The sequence below is a fragment of the Polyodon spathula genome, chromosome 8, assembly GCF_017654505.1.
Source record: "Polyodon spathula isolate WHYD16114869_AA chromosome 8, ASM1765450v1, whole genome shotgun sequence".
In the NCBI taxonomy this organism is placed as follows: Eukaryota; Metazoa; Chordata; class Actinopteri; order Acipenseriformes; family Polyodontidae; genus Polyodon; species Polyodon spathula.
The window spans coordinates 14,339,420-14,365,203 of NC_054541.1; the positions used below are offsets into that span (position 1 = coordinate 14,339,420).

The 25,784-nt window shown below is 46.6% G+C and overlaps 1 protein-coding gene across 4 annotated transcripts; it reads left to right on the forward strand.

Annotated features, from left to right (window-relative positions):
• Nucleotides 1-1,157: 1,157 nt before the first annotated feature.
• LOC121319489 (protein TMEPAI-like) lies at nucleotides 1,158-25,474 on the forward strand. Of its 4 annotated transcripts, none has more exons than XM_041256950.1 (5): nucleotides 1,158-1,544; nucleotides 3,362-3,446; nucleotides 19,751-19,905; nucleotides 21,152-21,208; nucleotides 22,342-25,474. In XM_041256950.1, the coding sequence occupies exons 1-5, from the start codon at nucleotides 1,488-1,490 to the stop codon at nucleotides 22,885-22,887; spliced, it is 900 nt and encodes a 299-aa protein (XP_041112884.1). In that variant the 5' UTR covers nucleotides 1,158-1,487; the 3' UTR covers nucleotides 22,888-25,474. The 4 variants fall into 4 exon arrangements, with proteins under 4 accessions (XP_041112884.1, XP_041112887.1, XP_041112886.1 ...); XM_041256951.1 differs by having other exon boundaries at nucleotides 1,159-1,544; nucleotides 22,345-25,474; XM_041256953.1 differs by lacking the exon at nucleotides 21,152-21,208 and having other exon boundaries at nucleotides 22,345-25,474.
• The last annotated feature ends 310 nt before the right edge of the window (nucleotides 25,475-25,784 follow it).

Here is a 25,784-nt window from a genome sequence, read left to right on the forward strand (position 1 = left end):
GAGGGCTGTTCTGCAGGTTGTAATGGGGAGGGCTGTTCTGCAGGTTGTAATGGGGAGGGCTGTTCTGCAGGTTGTAAAGGGGAGTGCTGTTCTGCAGGTTGTAATGGGGAGAGCTGTTCTGCAGGTTGTAATGGAGAGGGCTGTTCTGCAGGTTGTAATGGGGAGGGCAGTCTCTCTTTACTCTTGTACAAGTTAAGGTCACCAGTCAGTTACTCCTGCCAGGCGTGTGTATGTGTGTGTGTGTGAAACTGACAGTTCAGGCAACCCCCCCCCCAAAGGTCACAAACCCTCTCTTGTCATTGGCTCGAAGTGACTGTTTTCTCCAGTTAAAAGAACCCACTAAGGATCAACAACTTTCAATTGGACCCACTGACGCCTCACTCATTGCCGACTTGGATGTAATTTGTAAAGTAATGCCGTGCCATGCAAACGTTTCAAGGTGCAGTTTCAATAATACGTTTTTAAATAAATCCGGACGTGTCCCGTAGTAACACATTCTCTAATGTGTGATAACAGTTGCGTAATGTCGAATTATTGCATTTTAGCAATTATAAGTAAAGGAATTGTCCGTGTTCCCTCCCCTCCTCTCCTTCCCTCTCATACACAGTAGCATTGTTAGCATTTTCTCACGGGCTTGAGAAGGGGGACAGGGTTTAAAGCGAATAACTGAATAATTATGGGCAATATTTGGAAAACAAACAATTGTCATCTGTTCGAGTATTTTCAATCCCACCCCACCAACACGCACATTATTATGGGCCCTCAGATACAACACCAACACAAATAAAACCTTTAAATGACGTCATGCCACCAAGAAGGACGGTGAAAAAAAATAGTAGGGTTAATAAAATAAATGCATATTTGAAAAAACAGGTTGTTTTACTGTAGACTGAAAACGATTTAATAATCAATTTAAATTGAAAAATAAGATGTTTAAAACAAAAATCAGTTTCTGTTATAACTCGAATAATAGAGCTTTGGACTTTTTCAAAACTTTCTCACGAAAAAAAAAAAAAAAAAAAAAAATCTCAGACTGTTTAAGAAGAACCCTAAGCAGCCCCTGTCCTAGAATAATGCGGTTGGTTCCTTCAACTGCCACTCAGGTTGCCCAAGTCTGGCGGTGACGTAACCCTGTCTGCCTCAGACTGCCCACCCCCACCCCCCAGCGGATCCGTGTCGCTGTGGACTTGAATGAGGTGGAGAGACAGCTTCGAGCCAGACAGATCAAAAGTAGGAGCACCTCCTGTCTGCACAAACCAACACCGTTTCCCAACTCCGGAGGACAGGGGGGAGGACAGAAGGCAGCTGCAACAGAAGACCCCAGTTAGCCACAACCTGTCTACACCAGACACTCTCCCCCGACATTAGAACCAGCGCTGGAAAGCCGGAGGTGTCTAATTCGTTTTTTCCTGTCGTCGGTTTTTGTATTTAAATGTACAACTTCATGGGTCTGAATAGTACAGCAGCAGCAGGATCTATCCAGCCCAATGTCTCCTGCACATGCAATTGCAAACGATCGTCGCTGTTCCAAAGTATGGAGATCAGTAAGTACTACGGCACTCTTTCAAGCCATTGCCATTTTGATTTGTGTTGGTGTTTTTGGCTTTATGTATGTATGTATGTATGTATGTATTTTCTCTGTATAGAGCATATGTAAACGTGGTTACCTGTACCGTACCATACAGTACAGTGCAGTCATTATTGTTAAGTGTCTATGGTAAGTTAGCTGTCTATTCTGTTTCGCTGAGGCTGCCGTCATGAGCTGTCTGGCTAAGTTTGAACTGCGTACTAGCGTTAGTGCCGCGTTGAAGTTTCTATATGAGTTGGTTGACTGTCTCTTTGTAGTTGTACAGTAGTTTACCTCGTTCTTAATTTGATTCAGTGTCAGTAGAGAAACTACGTACTTGGTATTTTTATTTTTATTTGTTTAGTTGGGTTTTCGCCCCCACAAAAAACCTTTTGTATATCGAAACAGTTTGTTTTATGCATGCAGTATAGCCAAGTTTAAAAAAATAAAAATAAAAAAAAATAATGTTTTTTTATAAGTGTGTGTGTGTGTTGGCAGTCGGTTGTATTATTAGCATATCCCGGTCCATTGTTCCTAATTTCGTTTTGGGCTCTCACCTCAAGACAGTTTCACTTTGACTGGCACGGAGCCAGCAGTCACAACGGCTGCTTTCTAGCAGCTATAATCACCCAGATCTGTATATAATGTATGTATAACAAACACCTCGGAGTGTTTTACTCCCAGTGTCTGCACGTTTAACTTTGTTACACATGCAGAATTATTTATAAAGTAACTGCTGTATATCCTTGGGCAGATAGTGTTTTTGAGACCAGGGGTCCAGATGATGGTATCATCGTCACAGTTACAGTGCTGTAGATATGACCAAAAGCAGGTATTTACTGTTCTTCAAACACTCAAGCACGCTTCAAAAAAGAATGGCAGTAATTGATAGAATCTGTTCTTGTTGTGTCTCCTGCTGTAGAGGCGGTAATGAAGACCAGCAATGGGCTTTGCTTCAGCTTTCGAACGTGGGGTGGTTAAGGTACCAGTTGCACGAAAGAAACCGTTCTTTGTGTGCGAACTTTCTTTTTCAGATTCGACACTAACTATCTTGTGGAATAACACCGGTCTCTGTGCAGAAATGTTGGTTTTTAGTTAAACAGAACTCTAGTTCATCAGTCGTTGCCTTCGAACGGCGTGAAACAGATCTAGTTCTAAAATAACAAGTTCTTCAAGATGTGTCTGCTTCTTTATCAGAATTACTCAGTAGAGAGGGGCTGGGGGTTTGGGTTGGGTGTTGTCGCTGGGGACCCCCCAAAGGGGCTGGGGGTTGGGTGTTGGCGCTGGGAGGTTTGCGGCTGGGGCTGGGGGCTGGGTTTTGGGGCTGGAGCTTGGGGGCTTTTAGTTTTCTTATGATTTTGAAACCTTTTTTAGTATTCTGATCACCAGACAACCACAGCTGCTCTACCGTGAGGACTGTACCTCAAGTAGCTTTACTCACTTGTAATATTCTATGCTACACAAATAAATAAACAGGTTACCTGTGATGAGCTAGGTCTCAGTGTGTTTGAAAACTTGGCTCCATGTTCTGTGTCATGCCTGGGGTCGTGTTCTCTGTGCTCTACTGTACTAACCTCAGTTATTAGTAAGGATCTCATACAGCCTGCAGCCCCTAGTGATTACAGGAAGAGCTCAGTCAAGCAGTGATGCTTCTGTCCAGGCAGAGGACTGGTTAGTGCTGCTTTGCATAATCCCAAGACACAGTGTAGTTTCGTCTTCTAGTTTGGTTTGCCTGGGTAAATTGGCTACTTTCTAAGAAAGCAGGTATGCTTCAGTTTCAGTTCTTCTCCCCAGGCGTTCCCTTCATTTTGCACGCAGCGTGCCAGCACAGAAAACCGCAGCAGTAGGGAATGCTGGCCTCTTCAAGGGGATTGTGCAGGTAAATCTTCTCATTAGATATTTGATTTATCACTGTGTTTATTTCTGGTGGATTTCATTCAGTATGGGTTTCAGTGAAAGTCTGAGCGAGTTCTAGACTAACAGTCCTTCAATGTCTTCTTGGAGCGTTCCCTGGAGAATGTCTAGACTTTAAGAAGATTGACAGCTGCAAGGTAAGAGGTGGTGTAAACTGGAAGATGTATCATCTCAGTACTGGTACAAATCAATACCTATTATTGTTGACTATCTAATTACGGCTGTCAGCAAAAAGCATTGTACGAATGGGCTCCTTCATGGGCTGCCTATTTGTGTGAATACAGTTTTCATGTTGTGCTGTGAATGGTGTGCAGTTACAGCAGGGCTGCAGCTGAGATTTAGGTCTGTGTCCATCCTCTAGCCTCCTCTTTCTGCAGTGTGCCAGTGGAGTTTCATTTAGTTTACCAATTTAAACCAAGTGCTGCTGCTCCCCCGTTGCTTAAAAGTTTAATAATTGCGAACCTTAAGAACTATTTTTTTAGCCAGCTAGTTAGGGACAGTTGCTTCAAAAACAAACAAAAAAACAAACAAGTTATGATGTTTTATTTATAATATTTTAAAAATATATACATTCAATAAACACAGAGATTTACATAAGTCAGTCTTCAGGTAATTTATATATTGCTTCATCCTGCCACATTTACAACATTCTGCCATTGGTGGTACTGTGTGCCACGAATATAAGTGGCACAGTATTATTCCAAGTCGGACGAGAGCAGGTTTGCAGTGCTGCTGTAATGTTTTTCTCAAGAGGTTGCCATGCTGTATCTCTCAATACTTTGTCAAGGTGCTGGTCTGCTGTTTGAAATGGTGTGTGTGCTTCTGAAACCTACGTTCGCTGTCCTGTGGTTTGCCATGTATGCATCTCAAGTGATGCAGCAGCCCTGTGCAGCACAGTAATGGTCCTGTATGATTGTGTTGAATACAATACCTGCACCTGTGCAGCACAGTAATGGTCCTGTATGATTGTGTTGAATACAATACCTGCACCTGTGCAGCACAGTAATGGTCCTGTATGATTGTGTTGAATACAATACCTGCACCTGTGCAGCACAGTAATGGTCCTGTATGATTGTGTTGAATACAATACCTGCACCTGTGCAGCACAGTAATGGTCCTGTATGATTGTGTTGAATACAATACCTGCCTCTGTGCAGCACAGTAATGGTTCTGTATGATTGTGTTGTATACAATGCCTGCCTCTGAGCCAGCACCACTCTTTTTTTAATGTTTCAGTTTGATTGTGTCTGTGTTGCTCACATTGTAGGCATGCAGACAGCTATTATCGCAGTGTGTGTCAGGGCTATTTTCACTTTAAAATACACCTTGGTCTATCGCCCTAAGCTTATACGCGTCTGACAGCTTTCTAGACAAGGTTTATGTGTAAGAGAGCACGCCACTGCACAGATCCAGCAGCTGACAGTATCTTTAGAGTCTGAAAATCCAGCCAGAAAGCACAGGTATGATCTCTCTCTTTCTCCGTCTGTCTGTCAGTCAATCTCTCTCTCTCTCTCTCTCTCTCTCTCTCTCTCTCTCTCTCTCTCTCTCTCTCTCTCTTATGCCCTTAACAATTTGCGAAAGGTAGAGCCAGCCCATAAAAATATTAACATTGAAATATTGGCACAAGAAGTAGTCTTTCTTGATTTGATTAGATTTCTGCTGTATACAGATTTGAACTTGATCTAACCCAGTCAAGTCTGTTTTTATACACCGTTCCTGCTGTAAAATAGCCGCAGTCATGCAGATTCAGTGCAGCGACTGGGCATATGAACATGCTATGTGTGTTACACAGCCTTCTCAAAGCTGTTTCAATTCGCTGTGCAATTTATTGAGGAATCACATGGGCTCCCGCTGAAACTGCAGTTGAACCAACAGGTTTATTTTTCCTTCTCTTGGCATTAGGGTGTACAAATATTCTTTTCCATATTTATATCTTTTGTTTTCTGAGCTTTCTTTTACATGAAAAATTGTCAGCATTTCAGCGTTCCTGTACCCCTTCATTATTTAAACTGAGTGCTTCATTCCCACTTTCTGTCATGTATTATATAGATATATAGCGAGATAGATAGATAGATAGATATACACAACTACCAATAACGATGCATCTGCTTCCACTTGCCAGTAAAGTGGCTGTTCGTGCCAAGCTTTGAGTGACAGAATTAACAGTGAATTAAACAGTAAATCTGCAAATATTGACCTTGACATGGCTTCTAGTGCCAGGTAAGCATGTCCTGTCTGCCCTTTTTAAAAGAGGAAGTATCTTGAGAATTACCATGGAGCTGTATAGTAAATCCCACATTCGTCCATAGTATTGAGTATTGAGGCGTCGTGTATCTCAGCACAGTACACAGCTGTATCCCAGCACTGCAGCACAGTACACAGCTGTATCCCAGCACTGCAGCACAGTACACAGCTGTATCCCAGCACTGCAGCACAGTACACAGCTGTATCCCAGCACTGCAGCACAGTACACAGCTGTATCCCAGCACTGCAGCACAGTACACAGCTGTATCCCAGCACTGCAGCACACTACACAGCTGTATTCCAGCACTGCAGCACACTACACAGCTGTATCCAAGCACTGCAGCACAGTACACAGCTGTGTCCCAGCACTGCAGCACACTACACAGCTGTGTCCCAGCACTGCAGCACACTACACAGCTGTGTCCCAGCACTGCAGCACACTACACAGCTGTGTCCCAGCACTGCAGCACACTACACAGCTGTATCCCAGCACTGCAGCACACTACACAGCTGTGTCCCAGCACTGCAGCACAGTACACAGCTGTATCCCTGCACTGCAGCACAGTACACAGCTGTATCCCAGCACTGCAGCACAGTACACAGCTGTATCCCAACACTGCAGCACAGTACACAGCTGTATGCCAACACTGCAGCACAGTATGCAAGATCCAATACATTTTACTGAATGGACAGGAAGTCAGTGTGTTTATTCTCAAATTGTATAGATATACTACAGGAGAACAATCTCTTTTTGCCCAAATAGTGAAGTGCTAGTGTAAGTGTGGAGGGTTTTTTGTGTTGTCTGACTAAAGGGGTGAGACAGCAGATCCCTCTTTGTTTCAGTTGGGTTGAATCCCACTGGTGAGCCATGTAGTGTCCTGTGTGCTGTGCAGTGTGCTGAAGCCCACCCTGTCTCAGAGCTCTGACTCAGTCCTGTAGCGCACAGCGAGGCTCGTGATAGTGCAGAGTGGCTCCCCCTTACTGGTGCTGTTCTGACACGCACACCCATAGCACTGCTTTGGTAGAACCACAGCGCTGAGCGCAGATGCTGCTGGATTCAGTGTCTGACCAGCTTGAACACTGGAACTCTGCCCTGGCTTACCTGTGATTCAGGGCCTTTCAAGCTGCTTAGTCACAGTGTGGCTCCCACTCCTCTGGCTGGCTTGGTGTCTGCGCCTCTTCCCGTCTGCCCCAGGCACACATGGCCAGTGTTGTGTGCATGCTCATTGTTGTCTGTGTTGCCAGTGGGGCAGACTGTCGATTTGTATTCATGAACCCAACTGGATAGAGAAGGGGGCGGGATCGGTGTCCTGCATCACGCGGTTCTTTTACCAGCACTTTACTATTTACTCCAATCTCTGACAGGTAACCAGTAGCAACTGGACAGCAGTAATCCTCGCACTCGCAGCCTTCTGTAGAAATTTCAAAAATTTCAACAGCAAACAAAAATAAAAAACAATTAAAAAACCAAATATTCCACAAACTGGATAGGTAGTGAGCTTTCCCTTTATTACACTTTGAGGTAGGCACTGTGCTTTACTGTGAACATTGACCTGTCTGTGTGTAACGGCTGTTGACCTGCAGGGGGCAGGTGTCACACACATCACACTGCACCTTTACAGCCCCCAAGTGGACTGGTCTGACAGACAAAGCAGCGAGTCACCAGGGGCAGGGAGACAGAATACAACCCTCTACATTCCTGTCTGACTCAGAGCCTGCCTCTTTCTCCTGACTGTTTGTGTAGGAATGGTTATTACAGCCCTGTAGGTCTGGCACCATCCACTCAGCTGCCTTGCAGGTTACTGCTGTTTGTATAAGTAGGCCAGCATTTTAAAAACAAATTAGGCAGGCATATAATCATAAAAAAATGTGCAGTATTCCACCCAGCGCTGTGCAGTGTGTCTGAACTGGGCTGAGACTCTGGTCCTGTGAGGACAGTATTCCACCCAGCGCTGTGCAGTGTGTCTGAACTGGACTGAGACTCGGGTCATGTGAGGACAGTATTCCACCCAGCGCTGTGCAGTGTGTCTGAACTGGACTGAGACTCTGGTCCTGTGAGGACAGTATTCCACCCAGCGCTGTGCAGTGTGTCTGAACTGGACTGAGACTCTGGTCCTGTGAGGACAGTATTCCACCCAGCGCTGTGCAGTGTTTCTGAACTGGACTGAGACTCGGGTCCTGTGAGGACAGTATTCCACCCAGCGCTGTGCAGTGTGTCTGAACTGGACTGAGCCTCGGGTCCTGTGAGGACAGTATTCCACCCAGCGCTGTGCAGTGTGTCTGAACTGGACTGAGACTTGGGACTGCTGAGGAGCCTGCAATGCTGCAGTCAGCAGGCGAGTTTAAATTAGACTTTGCTTCCAACACAAGACGGGGTGGTTTATTTTACATTTTTATTTTATGGCCATCACATCAGTGAGCATTGCTTTGATGTAGCCACAGAATCCCATCTCTCTTTGAAATGCACATATGTTTAACACAGCCTCTTCTGCCTCATCCTTCTGTAGCAGCTTTGCAGATGCTTCATTGCTGGCGCGTGTGGAAGGCTCTTCTGAAGTTTAAAGGGTTCGTCATCTGTGATGTCCCAAGTTGAGGAAACTGATGCATTCTCCCTGCATGGAGGGGAATGGCTGGCTGCTTGGCTGGAGAAGATGCCTGTAAATTCACAAAGCTTTTCCCCGCAGTGCAAGTAGACATTAGACTGACTTGGTTTCAATTCACTCAAGCAGCAATGCTGGCCTTGTTCCAGTAAAAGAAAAAACAAACTAACTACAGCTTTTGATTTGATGTCTTCTGATCAACCAAACACAAAAGAAAGGAGTTTGTAAACGGCAGTGCTTCAGCAGGAAAGAGTTTGTAAACGGCAGTGCTTCAGCAGGAAGGAGTTTGTAAACGGCAGTTCTTCAGCAGGAAGGAGTTTGTAAACGGCAGTGCTTCAGTGGGAAGGAGTTTGTAAATAGCAGTGCTTCAGCAGGAAGGAGTTTGTAAATAGCAGTGCTTCAGCGGGAAGGAGTTTGTAAATAGCAGTGCTTCAGTAGGAAGGAGTTTGTAAATAGCATTGCTTCAGTGGCCTGCGTTTGCAGCTCTGGTCATTTGAGTTTGTACCTGTGTTAGTCCCCCTGCTGGGTGGTGTGCAAGGCTCTTCTTGAACGCTGTGAGTTGATACAAACTCTGTGCACAATGCACACACAAAACAGGAGCACAAGCACGCTATATTTGCCTCTCTCTCTCTCTATAAATAGTTACCCTGCACACGTCACTCAAGATAGCATATGGGCTGCTTCTATTTTTATGTCGTTGTTTTACATTTGTCTCTATTTCTGATTTAATTATTAGCTTTGGCCCTGTCGCTTGCCAGTATTTGTTAGCCTGGTTTCTATGAGACACTCCTCCGGATCTGCTTTGCCTGGGCTTGGAGAGACAGAACCCCCTATTGAGCTGCATTATTGAGAACCTGTTTCCGTGCATACGTTACTAATAAAGAAGCTGGAATTGCCATAATGCAACAGTTGGATGGTTTTGATTTGGCACCATGAATGCTGGTGGATACTAGTCTCTCAACATTTTCTATTTCTATATACTTGCATGGCAAGACATGGTGCTGCACAGTTCGTCATCCTAAAGCAAACTGCAATATTGTTGCAGATTCCTGCCGCTGGATTCAGAGAGGCAGCTGCAGTACAGATCTTGTGATTTTCCAGACCTCTGTACTTCAGCTCATTAGTGGATTCTTTTTTTTTTTTATTTTTTTTTTTTATATATAACCTTTTTGTATCAACTTGACGTTAGGGGAAAAGCCTAGAACAGTCTGTACTCTTAAACAAAAATATCTCAATGAATAAACAGAGACACTCTCAGGAGAAATGGTCAGATTGTCCCAATTTCGAAGCTCTTGAAGGAATCCCTTTTTTGCTTGTCATGAAATGAACATCCGCACTGTCTGGTTGACTGGATCCCTGCAGCTCCAGCTCAACTGTCTGGAGCGGGGGGAAAGTCCAGTAGTTTCATCGTCAGCGTCCCATTCCTTGTGCAGGTCAGAAATCCTTTGAGGACACAGCCGCTTCGTTAACAGCAGCTGCAAGCTCTCTGTTTGGGTGTTGCGGCTCTCTCCGCAGCTCAGCCTTTTAAAGACTGAAGCTTGGCACAAGCTAGAGCCGTGTGCAGACCCTTTGTTTGTGATCCAGCTGTACTGTACCCTCTGCCTTGAGGTCATTCGGAGTGTGAATATAGCTGGTGTCAGCAGTCCAAATGTTGGGGTCTGTAAGAGACCACTGGCAATGCAACAACACTTCAGAACAATCCTCTTTCTCTGAGTATTGCAGCTTGTGTAGCCGTGGATATTGTTGTTCGTTTGCAGTGATGAGACCTCTGTCTGGTCGCTTCCGTCAGACTCTTGTTGGTTTGATTCTCCAGATAGCCACTATGTCCCGTAGTTGTTGCCTGCGAGAGGAGGGTGCTAGCAAGAGCTGTTCAACATTACACAAACCGGCCTGTAACACAGGACCTGGGAGTTGCACTTCACAGCTCTGTCAGAGAGGGTTCTGCTCACTTCACTGCCAGTGCTGCAGAATAGTTGCAGTGTCTTCTGTTCTTTTCTCTTGACAGTTTTATTATTAGGCTGCTCTGGGGCTCTGTTTCATTTCAGAGCACTTCTGCCCCATGAAGGTCCCTAGTGTAGATGTTATGGCCGATCGCTTTGCTCATTTAATCATTTGGTTCACACTGTCTGCTGTCCGACTCGGTTTCAGATGACAGTGTCGATGGTACAGCTGCTTGGCTGCATCACAGTTCTTTGCAAAGCTCATGTGTGTTGAGGGTGAATTGGGCAGCGCTGCTCGGGACACAGTAAGGATATTGAGAGCAGCTTTCCCACTGCTACGGGAGAGGCAGAGGGAGAGGCAGAGGGGCAGGCTTGCTCCCAGTGAGACATTCCAGTTCAGGTTTTTGTTCCAGCATGACTGAGAAAGTTGTACTTGGTCATTTTACACTACATTGTTAGTGGTAGTCAATCACAATAAAAAAAGCTAAATATTGTGCTAAAGACGCATCGCTTCAGGGAGTTCTAGTGCTGGATTATTCCCTATTCATGTGCAGTATTCTTAACACTTCAGGAAAGTGAAATGTAAGATAGGCATTCTTTCTGTTTCTATACACTTAGGCTTCTTGTTCAGTCCTGAGTCGCTGTGGGCACAGTGCTGTGAGGATTGGCTGATTAATAATGCAAGCAGCTCCTGTGTGGAGCCTCCATTGTCTGGAAGTGGGGGTGTCCTGTGCTGTCTGGGCTATTGTTTGCCATGGCTGCTGCTGCTGCTGCCTGGGCTGTGAATGAGCAAGATGTGTGTGAGCTGCTGTCTGTGAGTCAGCAGGTTGTATGAGAGCTGCTGTCTGGGAATGAGCAGGGTATGTGTGAGAGCTGCTGTCTGGGAATGATCAAGATGTGTGAGAGCTGCTGGCTGGTAATGAGCAGGATGTTTGAGAGCTGCTGTCTGGGCTGTGAGTGAGCAGGATGTGTGAGCTGCTGGCTGTGAGTGAGCAGGGTGTGTGTGAGCTGCTGGCTGTGAGTGAGCAGGGTGTGTGTGAGCTGCTGGCTGTGAGTGAGCAGGGTGTGTGAGAGCTGCTGCTGGGCTGTGAGTGAGCAGGGTGTGTGAGAGCTGCTGGCTGGGCTGTGAGTGAGCAGGGTGTGTGAGAGCTGCTGGCTGTGAGTGAGCAGGATGTGTGAGAGCTGCTGTCTGGGCTGTGAGTGAGCAGGATGTGTGAGAGCTGCTGGCTGTGAGTGAGCAGGATGTGTGAGAGCTGCTGGCTGGTAATGAGCAGGATGTGTGAGAGCTGCTGGCTGGGCTGTGAGTGAGCAGGATGTGTGAGAATTGCTGGCTGTGAGTGAGCAGGATGTGTGAGAGCTGCTGGCTGGTAATGAGCAGGATGTGTGAGAGCTGCTGCTGGCTGTGAGTGAGCAGGATGTGTGAGAATTGCTGGCTGTGAGTGAGCAGGATGTGTGAGAGCTGCTGGCTGGTAATGAGCAGGATGTTTGAGAGCTGCTGTCTGGGCTGTGAGTGAGCAGGATGTGTGAGCTGCTGGCTGTGAGTGAGCAGGGTGTGTGAGCTGCTGGCTGTGAGTGAGCAGGGTGTGTGAGAGCTGCTGGCTGTGAGTGAGCAGGATGTGTGAGAGCTGCTGTCTGGGAATGAGCAGGATGTGCGAGAGCTGCTGGCTGTGAGTGAGCAGGATGTGTGAGAGCTGCTGGCTGTGAGTGAGCAGGATGTGTGAGAGCTGCTGGCTGTGAGTGAGCAGGATGTGTGAGAGCTGCTGGCTGGTAATGAGCAGGATGTGTGAGAGCTGCTGTCTGGGCTGTGAGTGAGCAGGATGTGTGAGAGCTGCTGGCTGTGAGTGAGCAGGATGTGTGAGAGCTGCTGTCTGGGAATGAGCAGGATGTGTGAGAGCTGCTGGCTGTGAGTGAGCAGGATGTGTGAGAGCTGCTGGCTGCGAGTGAGCAGGATGTGTGAGAGCTGCTGTCTGGGAATGAGCAGGATGTGTGAGAGCTGCTGGCTGTGAGTGAGCAGGATGTGTGAGAGCTGCTGGCTGCGAGTGAGCAGGATGTGTGAGAGCTGCTGTCTGGGAATGAGCATGATGTGTGAGAGCTGCTGTATGGGCTGTGAGTGAGCAGGATTTGTGAGAGCTGCTGTCTGGGCTGTGAGTGAGCAGGATGTGTGAGAGCTGCTGCTGGCTGTGAGTGAGCAGGATGTGTGAGAGCTGCTGTCTGGGCTGTGAGTGAGCAGGATGTGTGAGAGCTGCTGTCTGGGCTGTGAGTGAGCAGGATGTGTGAGAGCTGCTGGCTGGTAATGAGCAGGATGTTTGAGAGCTGCTGGCTGTATGAGAGCTGCTGGGCTTGTCCTCCATTGGCTCTCCTTGCTCTAACAGAAGCTCTGCAGTATTACACGCTAGCTGTGGGTAAAAGTGAAAAAACGACTAGAGACCTGTGCTTTACGTCTTTTTGATGATGTCAGACAGGGTCCAACTTCGGAATGGAAAGGGAAAATTGTAATTTTGGACCTGGTCCGATATAGGACCGCAAAGGGTTAATGCAACACCATAGGCAGTGCTCTTGCAGTAAGAGTAGCAAAGTGTAGAGCATTGCACTGAGCTTCTGGAATGCTTTCTCTTTCAAGGGCTTTTGTCTGCCTTAATAAATTTCTAGGGTGTGCCTGACTTGAAGGTATGAAAACAAATATAGAAGCATAAAGTGTACCAGCCAAATTCATTTCATATTACATGTACACATGGCGAGTGCTTATGAAATTTTTGTCCCTGTCTCTGTCTCTGATGCCAGACTCAACAACTGACAATTCCTCAATAGTGGCCAGGCCAGCCCTGAGCTGTGAGGAAGGTCTGGTGGGGGCGATACTTTTACTGCTTGTGTGGTAAATGTGCTCCAGTATTGCTGTGGTAAATGTGCTCCAATATTGCAGCACAAAACACCTTTTACTTTAACTTCAAACATAAAGGCAGTGATGTCCATTTTTTGGTGAAAACAAACTAATTGTTAACCGTGCCTAATATTTGCACCTGACATGGTGTCTTGAAAGGTGTGCATGTTTATTTTGTACTCTACATATATTCCAGTGTGACTGGATTAGGGTGGTCAGGCTGGTGCTTGGTGGCTGTGTGTTCTGTTCTGGGCAGCGTGGCTCGCCTCCCTGTAGCTGAAACAATGAAGCATAGCGTGCTGCAGAGACAGACCTGGCCTCCCCTCCCCTCTGATCCGCTCCGCTCCCCTCCGATCCACTCCCCATCCGCTCCCCTCCCCTCCGATCCACTCCCCATCCGCTCCCCTCTCCCAGCACTTCAAATGGCCTTTGTTCTGGCTGTCTAGACATGATGCAAAAAAGGGAATAGTGAACGCTGGCTGGCTGAGTGAGGGAAGGGCTTAACCCTTTGCATCCTGCAGCCCTCCCTGGATCCCACAGACTGAAGGTACAGCAGCATGCAGTGCGTGTGGGGATTGCTGTAGATATTCCAGGGCAATGCCACTCCATTGCATTTCACAATATCACTTCGTGCAAACATTGGTTTTTATGTAAGTCCAGTACAGCCCTGTATACCACACACTGCAGTCATGGGTTTTTATGTGAGTCCAGTACAGCCCTTTATACCACACACTGCAGTTGGTGGCACTAAGCATTTACTTGTAGATTAAACAGTGAGGAAGAAGAAAGAGGGCCTTTGTGTCCCAAGTCTCTCAGAAGCACATCTGGAATTGTGTACCCCTCGTATTGATTTGCATGTTGAGTTTCTCGCAGCCACTGTCTCTTTTCTGTAAGATCCTCTTTTGTTTCCACACTCTGGAGCTCTTTGAGTCTGCTTCAGCAGCACAGTGAGCTGATCACTGGTCACAAAGAGGCTTTGTCTGCCTTCAGGAGTTCAGAGGTGAAAGTTCAGAGTGTGGAGGAGGGGTTAATGACCCTGCTGTTCTTTCCAGTGATAACCAATGACAGACTGTCTTTAGGAATCATTGCTTTAAAACCCTGCTGTAAACAACATGCATGAAAAGGAATCTGCACACAGAGCTCTGTTTATAAAGGTCAGTACTGTCCATTCTTCATCCTGTCCTGGCATGAACAGTAGCATCCTAGATCTCCCAGTTCCTGTTCTTTTTTCAGGGCCTGTAATTGTGGCGACATGGAGAGCATCTTACAGGGATAAAGATGTTTTAAACACAGAGAGTGTGTATGCTAGAATAATAAGGGATAAAGATGTTTAAAACATTTCTTGCATGAAAGGGGGGTTTGGGCTGAACTTGTTGGCAGAATGTCTTTTGTTCTCTTCCTGGCATTAGATACTGACTGGAAAAGTCTGTGTCAGTTCATGTACTTGCATCATTCTCCGTCTGTTGCAGCCTTTATGTGTAATTGAGACCAGCGAGTGAGGTGCTTCCTTCTCTGCCGAAATGGCCTTTGTTACCCCGTCTAGACGTGATGCTGCTTGAATGCTTCGTGTGCCACAGAGAGGACAATGAAAGGCTCCGTTGCTGAATTTCAGTTGGGGTTGTGAAAGTGCAATCCCTGCCTTCTGCATTCATATCATAAGATGAATGTATTGCCTGATAGAGGGAGAAAGCCAAGCTTATCAGTGACGGGAGAGCGGGCTCGGCCTGTCGCTGACGGGAGAGCGGGCTCGGCTGTGCTGACTCAGGAGATTCCTGCGGATACTGTTGCTGCACAGATTTACAAAGGGAATATTTGAGTGTAAATGCACTCTTCTGCAGAGAGCGAGTACAGTAGAACATGCTGGTTATCGGGGGCAGTTATCTCTGAAGTGACCCTGAGCTGCCCTGTGCTGCAGGCCATTCGGACACTCCCTCTCCTCCACTCCACATCTAGCACCACTATCACAGACTCATGCCTCTGAGTTAAATGTTAAAACTGTCCCTGGCAGAGTTAATGTCAGAGCTGTCAGCCCACAGGCACTGGGAATGTGCCTGAAAAATAAAGGCAATTTGCAGCAGTCAGGCTGAAAACCTCCAAGATGCCTCCTGCTATACAGTTAGAGTAATGGAGTTCAGGGTACAGTGCTTTGCAATCTTGTTACTCCTCAGTGGCTTCTCAGAGACTGGGGATAGGTACTGTGTGCAGTCCTTGTGTAATAAGTAGATGGTACAAGAAGCCTAATGACACCCTCAATTATTTCTCGAATGCGAGTATAGGTCATAGTGGTAAGGGAGAGACCCCAATGCACAGCGCTTCTCCAAGTTTACCACAGTATTTCTGCACAGTAATTTAGCATTGTTTCCATGCTTTTCACATGGTTGTGCATTTCTACAGCTTCCATTGTTTTGCCGTGCTTTCACTGTGCTTTATTCCAGTCCGCTCTGCTCTTACTATAGTAACCTTCAATAAGGGAGGTGCTTCTTCTTTCCAGGGCTGGAGGAGCAGGAGTTGCACAGAAGGACAGGACCTGTTGCAGTGCTGTGTTGTAAGACTGCAGTTCTGTATCTGGAATGACTGGGGCTGGAGGGACAGTCGCGTTATTCCTCTACAACAGGACTTGTGGATAGATCTTTTGCCCGCTAGTGTAATGAAAGCCAATACAAGCCCTGGTTTAGAATGAAGGGAGCCCTTGAACCCTCCAGGTCCGCTCCAGTATGTATTGACAGTACATTCACACACTGTGTGGAAACTGAAGCCCACTTTCACTGACAGAAGCTGGATGAAACATGTAAGAACCCCCCCATTCTGGTGATAGTTTGCTCCTCTTGGCTCACTTTCTGTTGGTAACATGTTTGCAGATGTTTAGCTTTAGTCCCTCAGTTAGAGCAGCCCTGCAGAGTCAAAGCTTGCATGTTCACTTGGCATGCAGTGTAGTCAGAGGCGCTGTACAGATGCTCTGCTTTTTCATGATCCTGGATCTGGATTCCTGGCAGAAAGCTTCTCGGTGTGGTTCTTGTTCCAGACAGTGTTTAGTCTGGGTCTGTGTTCATTGGCTTTCACATTGCCAGGTAGGCGGGTCCAGGGAGCTGAAAGACAGCTCAGGAGCTTGCAGGTTCCAGTCCTGGCTGCACTCCTGGGAGCAGTCCAGTTAGCTGCACTGCTGGGAGCAGTCCTGCCATCAGGAGCTTGTAGGTTCCAGTCCTGGCTGCACTGCTGGGAGCAGTCCTGCCATCAGGAGCTTGTAGGTTCCAGTCCTGGCTGCACTGCTGGGAGCAGTCCTGCCATCAGGAGCTTGCAGGTTCCAGTCCTGGCTGCACTGCTGGGAGCAGGCCTGCCATCAGGAGCTTGTAGGTTCCAGTCCTGGCTGCACTGCTGGGAGCAGTCCTGCCATCAGGAGCTTGTAGGTTCCAGTCCTGGCTGCACTGAGTTGCTGATCTTGATTAGGGACCCGTAGGGATCGCTGCATTGTCATTTGCACTAACTTACCAGACTTGTCTTTTTAGTACACTATGCCTTTTGCACATATTTGATGTATCTTGTTGTCTGTTCACCTCACTTGATATTTTGTGAACTGTCTTCTTAGTTTTTTCAGTTCTAGTTCCAACACTAGTACTTCCTTGACAGGCACATATATATTTCCAGACAATTTAGGGAAAGGGGGAAAGAAAGTGGGCTAGTCTGCCCTCGTCTCTGGTCTACATTGTCCTACAACAGGACGTGGTTCATTAGTGGGGCGACTGTGTTGATTGGAAATGAAGATTGAAATCGACCTGCCAGTTTTGTGACTGCTGTCCCTGAAGTATGTGTTTTTGTTTGGTTTTCTTATTCAAATGAGGGGTGGCTTGGCCTGTGCCCTTCCTCAGACAAGATAAATGAGCCTAGGAGAGAATGGTATGGGTCCCGAGGGCTAGAATAACAATGAGCCCCTCTCCTGCCTCGTCAGACACAGCCCATGCTAACAAGGTTACATTGTCATTCATTTCAGACAGTCGGAGCACAAGGCCTGAGCAGAGGTGGCACTGTGAAGGATGGCTGCAGGGGCACATTTTACCAGCTGGTAAAGACCCAGGTTCTTGGCTTTGCGTTGCAGTGTAGTTGTGTTACCCTTGTCTGTTTCTTGTCATTTTTCAATACAAGCTACTGAAACCTATTAAGTTAGTCATTGTATAATAGAGTTTCTGTAATGCTACTTCATTGTTTAAAGGTTTCATATAAGTTAAAGGAAATCTAATCTTGATGTTTTATTTAAACCAGTACAATTTAAAGCAGTAATGTTTCAGGAGAAGGATACAGTTGGTGCTCAGACTCCCCCTGTCTTGAGTTAGTGCAGTGAAGAGTGTGGGGGTGACTCCTCCTGTCTTGAGTTAGTGCAGTGAAGAGTCAGCAGTCTGTTTGTATAGCATTGAAGCTGTCATCCCACGGAAAATAACATGGGGAGAGATTTGAAAAGCGCAGCTAACCCATTCTTAGTGTTTTTTCTTTTTTCTGTGTATTTTTGCTGGCATTCTGTTGAAATGGATAGTGCCGTTTCTGCAACACAGGGCTCCCCTGTCTCTACCTTGTTTTCTTACACTGGGGGGGGGGTGTCCCTTTAAGCTTTCTTGTCAGCTCACACTGTGGGTGCTGGTTTGGTCGTGTTGCAGCCTGTGCACGGAGCTGTGCTCTCACCCGCTGCCTCTCCTGGGTCTCACACTGATTCTCTGAAAGGGGGCTGCTTGTTCCCAGTCTTCAGTCTCCTCTTTGCCTATGACATACAGTTTGTGTGCCACAGCAAGAGCGAGGTGCAAGTGAAGGTACAGTTTCCCTTTAGGAAGTGCAGTTGTCTTTTTAAATGACAGTATGGTATTAGTTTCTATATGTAATGTGTGTGATTTGTTCACCGAGACACTGCAGGGACTCTCTTGTGTGGTGCTATATTAGAGGAGTGAACTTCTTGCACTTGTCTCGACTGCAGTCTCAAATTAAATCAGCTCTCCGAGTCTCCAGAGACACACAGCAACACTGGAGGAGACAGAGCTTTACAACTAGGCCCTGGACACTGCACTGACTCGGAGAGAAAAGTGCCCGTATCTACTGACTTCAGGATGGGGTCTTTGCAGAGGATGTTGAGCCTTTCAGCTGGAGTTGCTCCTGCTTCGATTAGGCAGCGTGTGAAGAAAAGGAAGATCATTGCACTGCTCCTGCTCTGTCCCTATGCCTCCACCAGGGGGCGCTTCATCTCTTAAAAGTGTATCTTGCTCCTGGGCAGCACTGCAGACTGCCAGCTGTCAGCCTGTAGGGTCTGTTCATGGGAGGATGTCCCAGTGTATGCGAGTGTAGGTTCTGTTCATGGGAGGCTGTCCCAGTGTATGTGAGTGTAGGGTCTGTTCATGGGAGGCTGTCCCAGTGTATGCGAGTGTAGGGTCTGTTCATGGGAGGCTGTCTCCAATACTGCCCTATGCAGATCAGCAGGCCAGTCTGCTCGGATGCCATTCCTCCCCTTTTCCTTTGTTCTGCTGCCACAGAGCTGACCCCCTGTTTAGAATAATCAGCTGTTTATTGTGTGAACAGGCTGTAAACTCTGAAGTCTGGATGAGTGGTCTTTCTATAAGGAACACTGTGAACCAGAGGATTGCACAGTTCTTCACACAACCCAGCTACATTTTGAATTTTTGTAGATGACTGTAATTGACTTTTTTTTTTGGTTGTGACAAATGCATCTATTCACATAGCTTGTATGTGTGCGTGCGTCATTATGTACAACCCTCAGAGTCTGTCTGAAAAGAGCACGGACTACTCAATTCTGTGGATAAAAAAGAACAAACAAAAAAACGAGGCTACAGCACAAATCTTCAGAGCTCTGTTTCCTTGTCTTTGGTTAAAGTCAATATACCCAGAAGTCAGAGGCTGTGTGCACACTAGAAATTCACCAGGGGCTTGCTTTGCTTTCTAAACACATGCATTTAATCTTTCATAATTTTCATGCACTGGCCCCTTGACATGCTGTTGCCTGCAGCGCCCCCTGCTGAAAGAAGCTGGAGTAGCTGCAGGCTCCCTTGCTGCTGTCTGCTGCTTGTCGAAACCCTGCGCTCTGCAGCAAGCACTCAGCTTTACTGAACAGAGCAGCAGTGTTACTTGTGATTGACTCACTGCTTCAGAGCTTCCAGACAGCGGTGTCATGCTCTTCTGCAACTCATTCCAACTGGAGTCTTCAATGAATACATAAACCCTACAGCACCGTAGTACCTGAAACCTGAGCGAGTTCATTTCAGTCACGGCAGGACAGGACAGGACACATTGAGAGACGGACAGTACAGAATATCTTATTGACTCATTCGATAACTGTGATCTGCAGCGCATGCTGTATCAATCAGACTAATACTGAGTAATGTGGATGGAACAGAGTAGGCCTAAATGAAGACTCAAGTGTGCATGTGGGTTTTCTAATACAGCACCATGACTAGTTCAGCTGTGTTCTAGATTACTTGAGTGATGTTCTGTATGGAGTAGCTGTGGAGTAGTGAAAGATCTGTTGTTTTTGCACTGCCCCACACAGTACAGGGTGTGTGATGCATGGTGAGTGGCATGTGCTGTCCTAACCTCATTGCTTTGTGCTTCCTCTCTGTAGCCCAGCTGGAGTTTGTGCAGATCATTATAATTGTGCTGGTGATGATGGTGATGGTAGTGGTGATTACATGCCTGCTCAATCACTACAAGCTCTCGGCACGGTCCTTCATCACCCGGCACAGCCAGGTCCGCCGGCGAGACGAGACCCTGTCCTCGGTGAGTTAACCCCTTCATTACCTCTACAAGTTTCTTTAACTTTGTACTTTACATGGATTGCCAGCCATTCTCCTTGCTGCTCTCAATACAATGTGTAAAGCCACCAAAACAATCCAACACAAACACACACTTCAGCAGTGTCACAGGGGCTCCAAAGTGACTAGAAAAGAAGCCTGATAGACTGAGAAAGGGGAGCGAGCTGGGATTCACAGGGAAAGCAGTGATGAGTCCATGGAAATGTAGTACAATATATTGTATTCTCAGATAAGACGATTCCTGCTGGCAGAGGGGCAGAGGGGGCTCTGAACTGCTTTCTTGTGCAAATGTCCCCAGTATTCTCTCCAGTGCATAAGCCCCCTTGTTCGGATAAAAGGGGTTCTGCAGCTTTTCAAGTTTTCAGTGTGGAATTAAGCCTGACCTTGTTCCTTTTGACAGTTTGCACTCTGACGCAGACCCCACACTGTCTGCAAAGAACAGAGCCGTTTCTGCTCAGCTATCTGGAAACCAAACCACAATTGCACTCCATGGCACAGCTACAGCACAGCATTACAGATTGCTTGTGCTGTCTGCTTGGCACAGCTACAGCACAGCATTACAGATTGCGTGTGCTGTCTGCTTGGCACAGTCACAGCACAGCATTACAGATTGCGTGTGCTGTCTTCTTGGCACAGTCACACCACAGCATTGCAGACTGCCGCACATATATGCTCTTTCAGAAAAGATAGAAGTAAGATTTCCTGGCTTTCAGAAGTCAGATCAGCTGACAACAGAGGTGGCATTTCAGAGCTTCGGCTGCAGAAAGGTTTTAGGAGGGAGAGAGGAAGGACTGCACGTAAACGCTTTGCTTATCTGCATACATCATTTAAATAAATATAATCTCACTCCGATCTGCTCGTTAACATTCCAGCTATTAAAATTCCTTCCCGCTGTAATGTGGAACGCACACAGAAACCGGCTCCAGACGCCTCCTCCTAGAGAGTTTCACACCTCGGGGTGTCCAGATCACTGCTTTCACACCTCGGGGTGTCCAGATCACTGCTTTCACACCTCGGGGTGTCCAGATCACTGCTTTCACACCTCGGGGTGTTCAGATCACTGCTTCCTTGAAGGCACCACCCCCAGTGAGCTGCCACATTATTGGAGTCTGTGTCTGCCTTCCTCCCTTCCATCCCAGCTGCACCGCGCACATTTGACAAGTCCTCTCGCTTTCACGCCAATGCATTGTAATGTGCTGCTTGTATTTCAGGAAGGAAGTCTGTGGCCTTCTTCGGACAGCTCTGTGCCAACGAACGTAATGACAGAGGTAGGACGTAATCCCCTTTGTGTTTTTTGTTTGTTTTTGTCGTCGCCAATTTTCTACCCTGGTTTTCTCCCCAATTTACTGTGCCCAATTATTATCTATGTCCTCGGCTCAGCGCTCACCGCCTGCCAACTTGGGGAATGGAGGCTGGAGCGCGTGTCCTCTGAAACGTGCTCCTGCCAATCCATCATTTTACACGCTGCGGATCCACAGCGATGCCATCAGACTTATAGTGCTGGAGGATCTACAGGGCACATCCTGCACTCCACGCAGAGTGCCTTTACTGGATGCGGAACTCCAGAGCCCTCTGATGTAATCCCTTTAAACAATGAGCTCTCTGCCTACCTGCATGATCTCTTCTAATATTGTCACAGGCAGTGAAAGGAGCAGCTGCCCTTTTGGTATGGTTTACCTTTCAGCCAGTAGAGCACTTTGCATTGTGTTCAGTACACACTGCATGCATCTCTTATGCTGTGCATAGTAAATGATTTCTGTTTTAGCTCAGACAGCGACCCTGGGATTGTGCATCTGTTAAACTGTAAACTCAATGCCCAAGGCAGGAGCTTGCATACGCAAAGTGACTTCCACACCCAGCACTCTCCAAGAAGACACTGGTTTGTGTTTTTAAAGAACAGGACGGGTTGGAGCGGACTGGGGGAGTGTGCTGTAGTGCAGACTGTCCCAGAACGAGGGTTTGAATAATCTTTGTGTTCTGTACTGTTTGTGTCTTCTTGTATCATGGTCTATCCAGACTGTTAATCAGTACAGAAATGTTCGCAGCAGCACTTGATAAGTGAGTGAGCTGCTCTAACAGCACTGTTTTTAAATGGCGTCCTGTATTTTCAGTTAGGGTTGCTTCGCCTCTTGCCCTGTTTGCTCGAGGTCGACGCAACATTTTAAAAAGAAGCTCAACTCATTTTACAAAAACGGCATTCAGACGCGTGAGCTTTTTCAAGTGCTTGAACCCATGCCGCAAGAATAAGGACACTTCATTAAAGCTGTAACACTGAGAGAGACTGTAGTATAAAAACCCAAACATTTCATCTGCTGGCTCTATTACTTGCTTGTGTAGAATTCGAGTTGCTAAGCACTCTCCCTGTGCTGTGCCCCTCCTAATTGTTTGCCTGTTTCCTCAGCAGCAGATGTACACTCCACGCCCCGCTGACAGGCTGGCAGTGCCATCATACCTGCAGAGGGACAGATTCAACCGCTTCCAGCCCACCTACCCCTACCTGCAGCACGAGATCGACCTGCCCCCCACCATCTCCTTGTCGGACGGGGAGGAGCCGCCTCCCTACCAGGGGCCCTGCACCCTGCAGCTGCGGGACTCTGAGCAGCAGCTGGAGCTGAACCGAGAGTCTGTCCGCGCCCCGCCCAACCGCACCGTCTTCGACAGTGACTTGATCGACACCTCACTGTACGGGGGACCCTGCCCCCCCAGCAACAACTCGGGCATCAGTGCCACCTGCTACAGCAGCCAGGGCCGGATGGAGGGGCCGCCGCCCACATACAACGAGGTCATCGGGCACTACCAACCCGGCTCCACGCTTTACCATCACCATAGCAACCACCCTGGGACGCCTCCCCTCCTGCGCAGCAACAGACTCAACCAATCACAGCTCAGTGGCCTTGAGAGCACGAACGCACGTAATCAAGAGAAGCAGAAAGGGCACCCTGTCTGAAACCACAGCAACAGACTCCTTAAACACTGTCTGTGCACTTCATTTAAATAAAGGGGCGGAGTCCCGGGCCCAGGCTCCACCCCTGTTGTAAAAAGTAAATATTTCCTTGTTCTGTGTTGTCCGCGTGCTCACAGCTTTGCAAGTTGTTTTTTGTTTTGTTTTTTATGTATTGAGGAATTCAAAATATTTTTTTTTAATTATTATTATTTGAGCAGTGTGTGTGTGTGTGTGTGTGTGTGTGTGTGAGTGCTTTTCGTCTTTTAATTCACTTTTGAAGAAACGTTTGCACAATCCGAAGTTTATTTAAAGATCTGCAATATGTATCATAAGAGAAACGTATGTGAGGGCAGGGGGTATTTTTGTAAAAAATGAATATAAAGAAAAAACTAGTTGTTGGTTTTTGTTTTGTTTGATATCTAGTTCAGTGGCAGTTTTTTGAGTGCCAACTCAAAGATGTGTTTAACGTTGCGTTAAAAAAGCACGAATCCAGAGTTATTTATATAAATGTTAAAATCTTGCACTATTTTTTAATGTAAATTGGAAGCAGATGCTTGCTCCAGTGAAAGACCTCTGTTGTGTGTGTGTGTGTGTGTGTGTGTGTGTGTGCGCGCGCTGGGCAAAAGATCGCTTTGCCAATGAAATTCCAGCAGAATCCACAAGAGAAAGTCGAGAGGCATGTGAAAGATTTAGAGGAGAAAAGGGGCAAACAGCAAAAACTTTACAGCTGAAATTTCCAGCTCGACTCAAAGTAACAGCAAATCTTATTGGGCTCGAAGTGTGGTCCGATCACACTGGCTCTGATTCTCTTTCCAACAGCCTTCCCAACTTCTGAACTGCACTGCCCATTTAGGATGACAGGGGGCAGTGTGGCTCAAGTACATTAAAGCAACAGAGAGGAACGGTCTGTCTATATTGTTGCTGAAAAACCAGATGAGTAAAAATGTCACTATAGTACTCATTATAAATGATATTAAGAAGAAAAGATGTGACTGGAGTCCAACTGTAGGTGCGTCCTGGATTATATAAAAACATTGGAACCCTTGGCGTATCAATTCAAGTCATCTCATTAACACCCTAGTAATGCTGTTTCCAAATTTGAGCTGCTCTGGAAATCTTGCTGTAAAATGCAGGTTCCCTTTGAGGAACTGGTTATGTCTCAGCACTTTTTAAGTGTCTGTGAAGCAAAGTGTTTAGTCAGTATTGTGATCTCTTGATAGGCAACGGTTCCCTTGTGAGTCAAAGTCCTTAAAAGAAGCCTGTGCTCTGGCGTGTTTGTTTAGCAGTGAAAGAATGGCAGTGGAATCCCTTCATCTTTGTGTTCTTCTCAATGCTTTATTCAGTGTGTCGAGGAATAATCTCTGTGCTGAGCTGTTGCCATCCTGTAAATACTGAATAATTTCTTTCAAGTGCATTATTTTCTTATTTAACTCCTTGCTGTCACTGTAGTTTGTTTTAACTGTGACCACAAAGGGAATGAAGCATAATACTGGATAAACCAAATTCCTCCCATGAAAAGCAATACTGACTAAGCACGGGCAGTCCAGTGTACTCAGTGTTTCCAGAGCCCAGCACAACTTCACTTGTTTTGGTCAGATGGAACATTCATTGCCATCAAACTGCATTTCATCTCGTCTCCGTGTTCTACATATCTGTTGCAATTGGCTACAATCTGTGTGTCTTGAAGGCAGTGTATGCACACCTGTAAACCCCATTAAGATTATACCATCTTAAAGCGGGTAGGGGGAGACCTGTAATCACATCCATGTTGACCAATACAGGCATTGCACCGGCAAGGCTGAACTGGCCCTCATTGACCCCTGTCAGCAGGGAGTTTCTGACTGCACTGAAAGGCTGACTTACCAGAACACAATAAGCCCAGCTCTGGCATTTCAGAGGCTGCTTTACAGCAGCAGACAGTATAATTAGGGCTATGCCTCTCTGTTCCATTAACACAAGTGACATGTCGTTTCTGCTGCAGCCTTCATTGTGTAGACCAGTGTGCTGCATGTCTGGAAAAGATACATGTGTTGACAATAGAGGTAATTGGGAGAACGTTGCAATATACCTACTATTTGCCTTTTTGATAATGGAGTTGTTGTTTAACTTTAGAAGTGTAAGGAGGGTTTGTGTTTCTGGGTGTTTTTTTTTTTTTTTTTTACAGTCCACTATTTGTGCAAATCGTTACTTTTTTTTTTTCTTATAGTTTTACGGTAAGTTTAAAATCTTATGAACTAAGTATGTCTGTGTATATGTTTATGTATTTACTTTCTTGTTCCCTGATTTTACTTTTATTTTTTATTTTTTAATGATTAAAGGACCACAGATAAGGCACTTAAGCATTGGATCAAACCAGAAAAACAATGATTTGAACGTGAGCAGAGAGTGGAGATGGATGGACTGAAGGGGGAGAGGAATGGATGGACTGAAGGAGGAGAGGGATGGATGGATAGACCAAGGAGAGGGATGGATGGACTGAAGTTAGGGATGGATGGACTGAACGAGGAGAGGGATGGATGAATTGTGAGGAGTTAGGGATGGATGGATGAATTGTGAGGAGTTAGGGATGGATGGATGGACTGAGTGAGGAGAGGGATGGATGGATGGATTGTGAGGAGTTAGGGATAGATGGATGGACTGAGTGAGGAGAGGGATGGATGGATGGACTGAGTGAGGAGAGGGATGGATGGATTGTGAGGAGTTAGGGGTGGATAGATGGACTGAGTGAGGAGAGGGATGGATGGATTGTGAGGAGTTAGGGATGGGTGGACTGAAGGAGGAGAGGGATGGATGGACTGAGTGAGGGATGGATGGACTGTGAGGAGTTAGTCCCTGTGCTAATGGAGTGACACACAGATCCACACACATCCACAATGGCAGTATTGTGACAGCCAGCACTG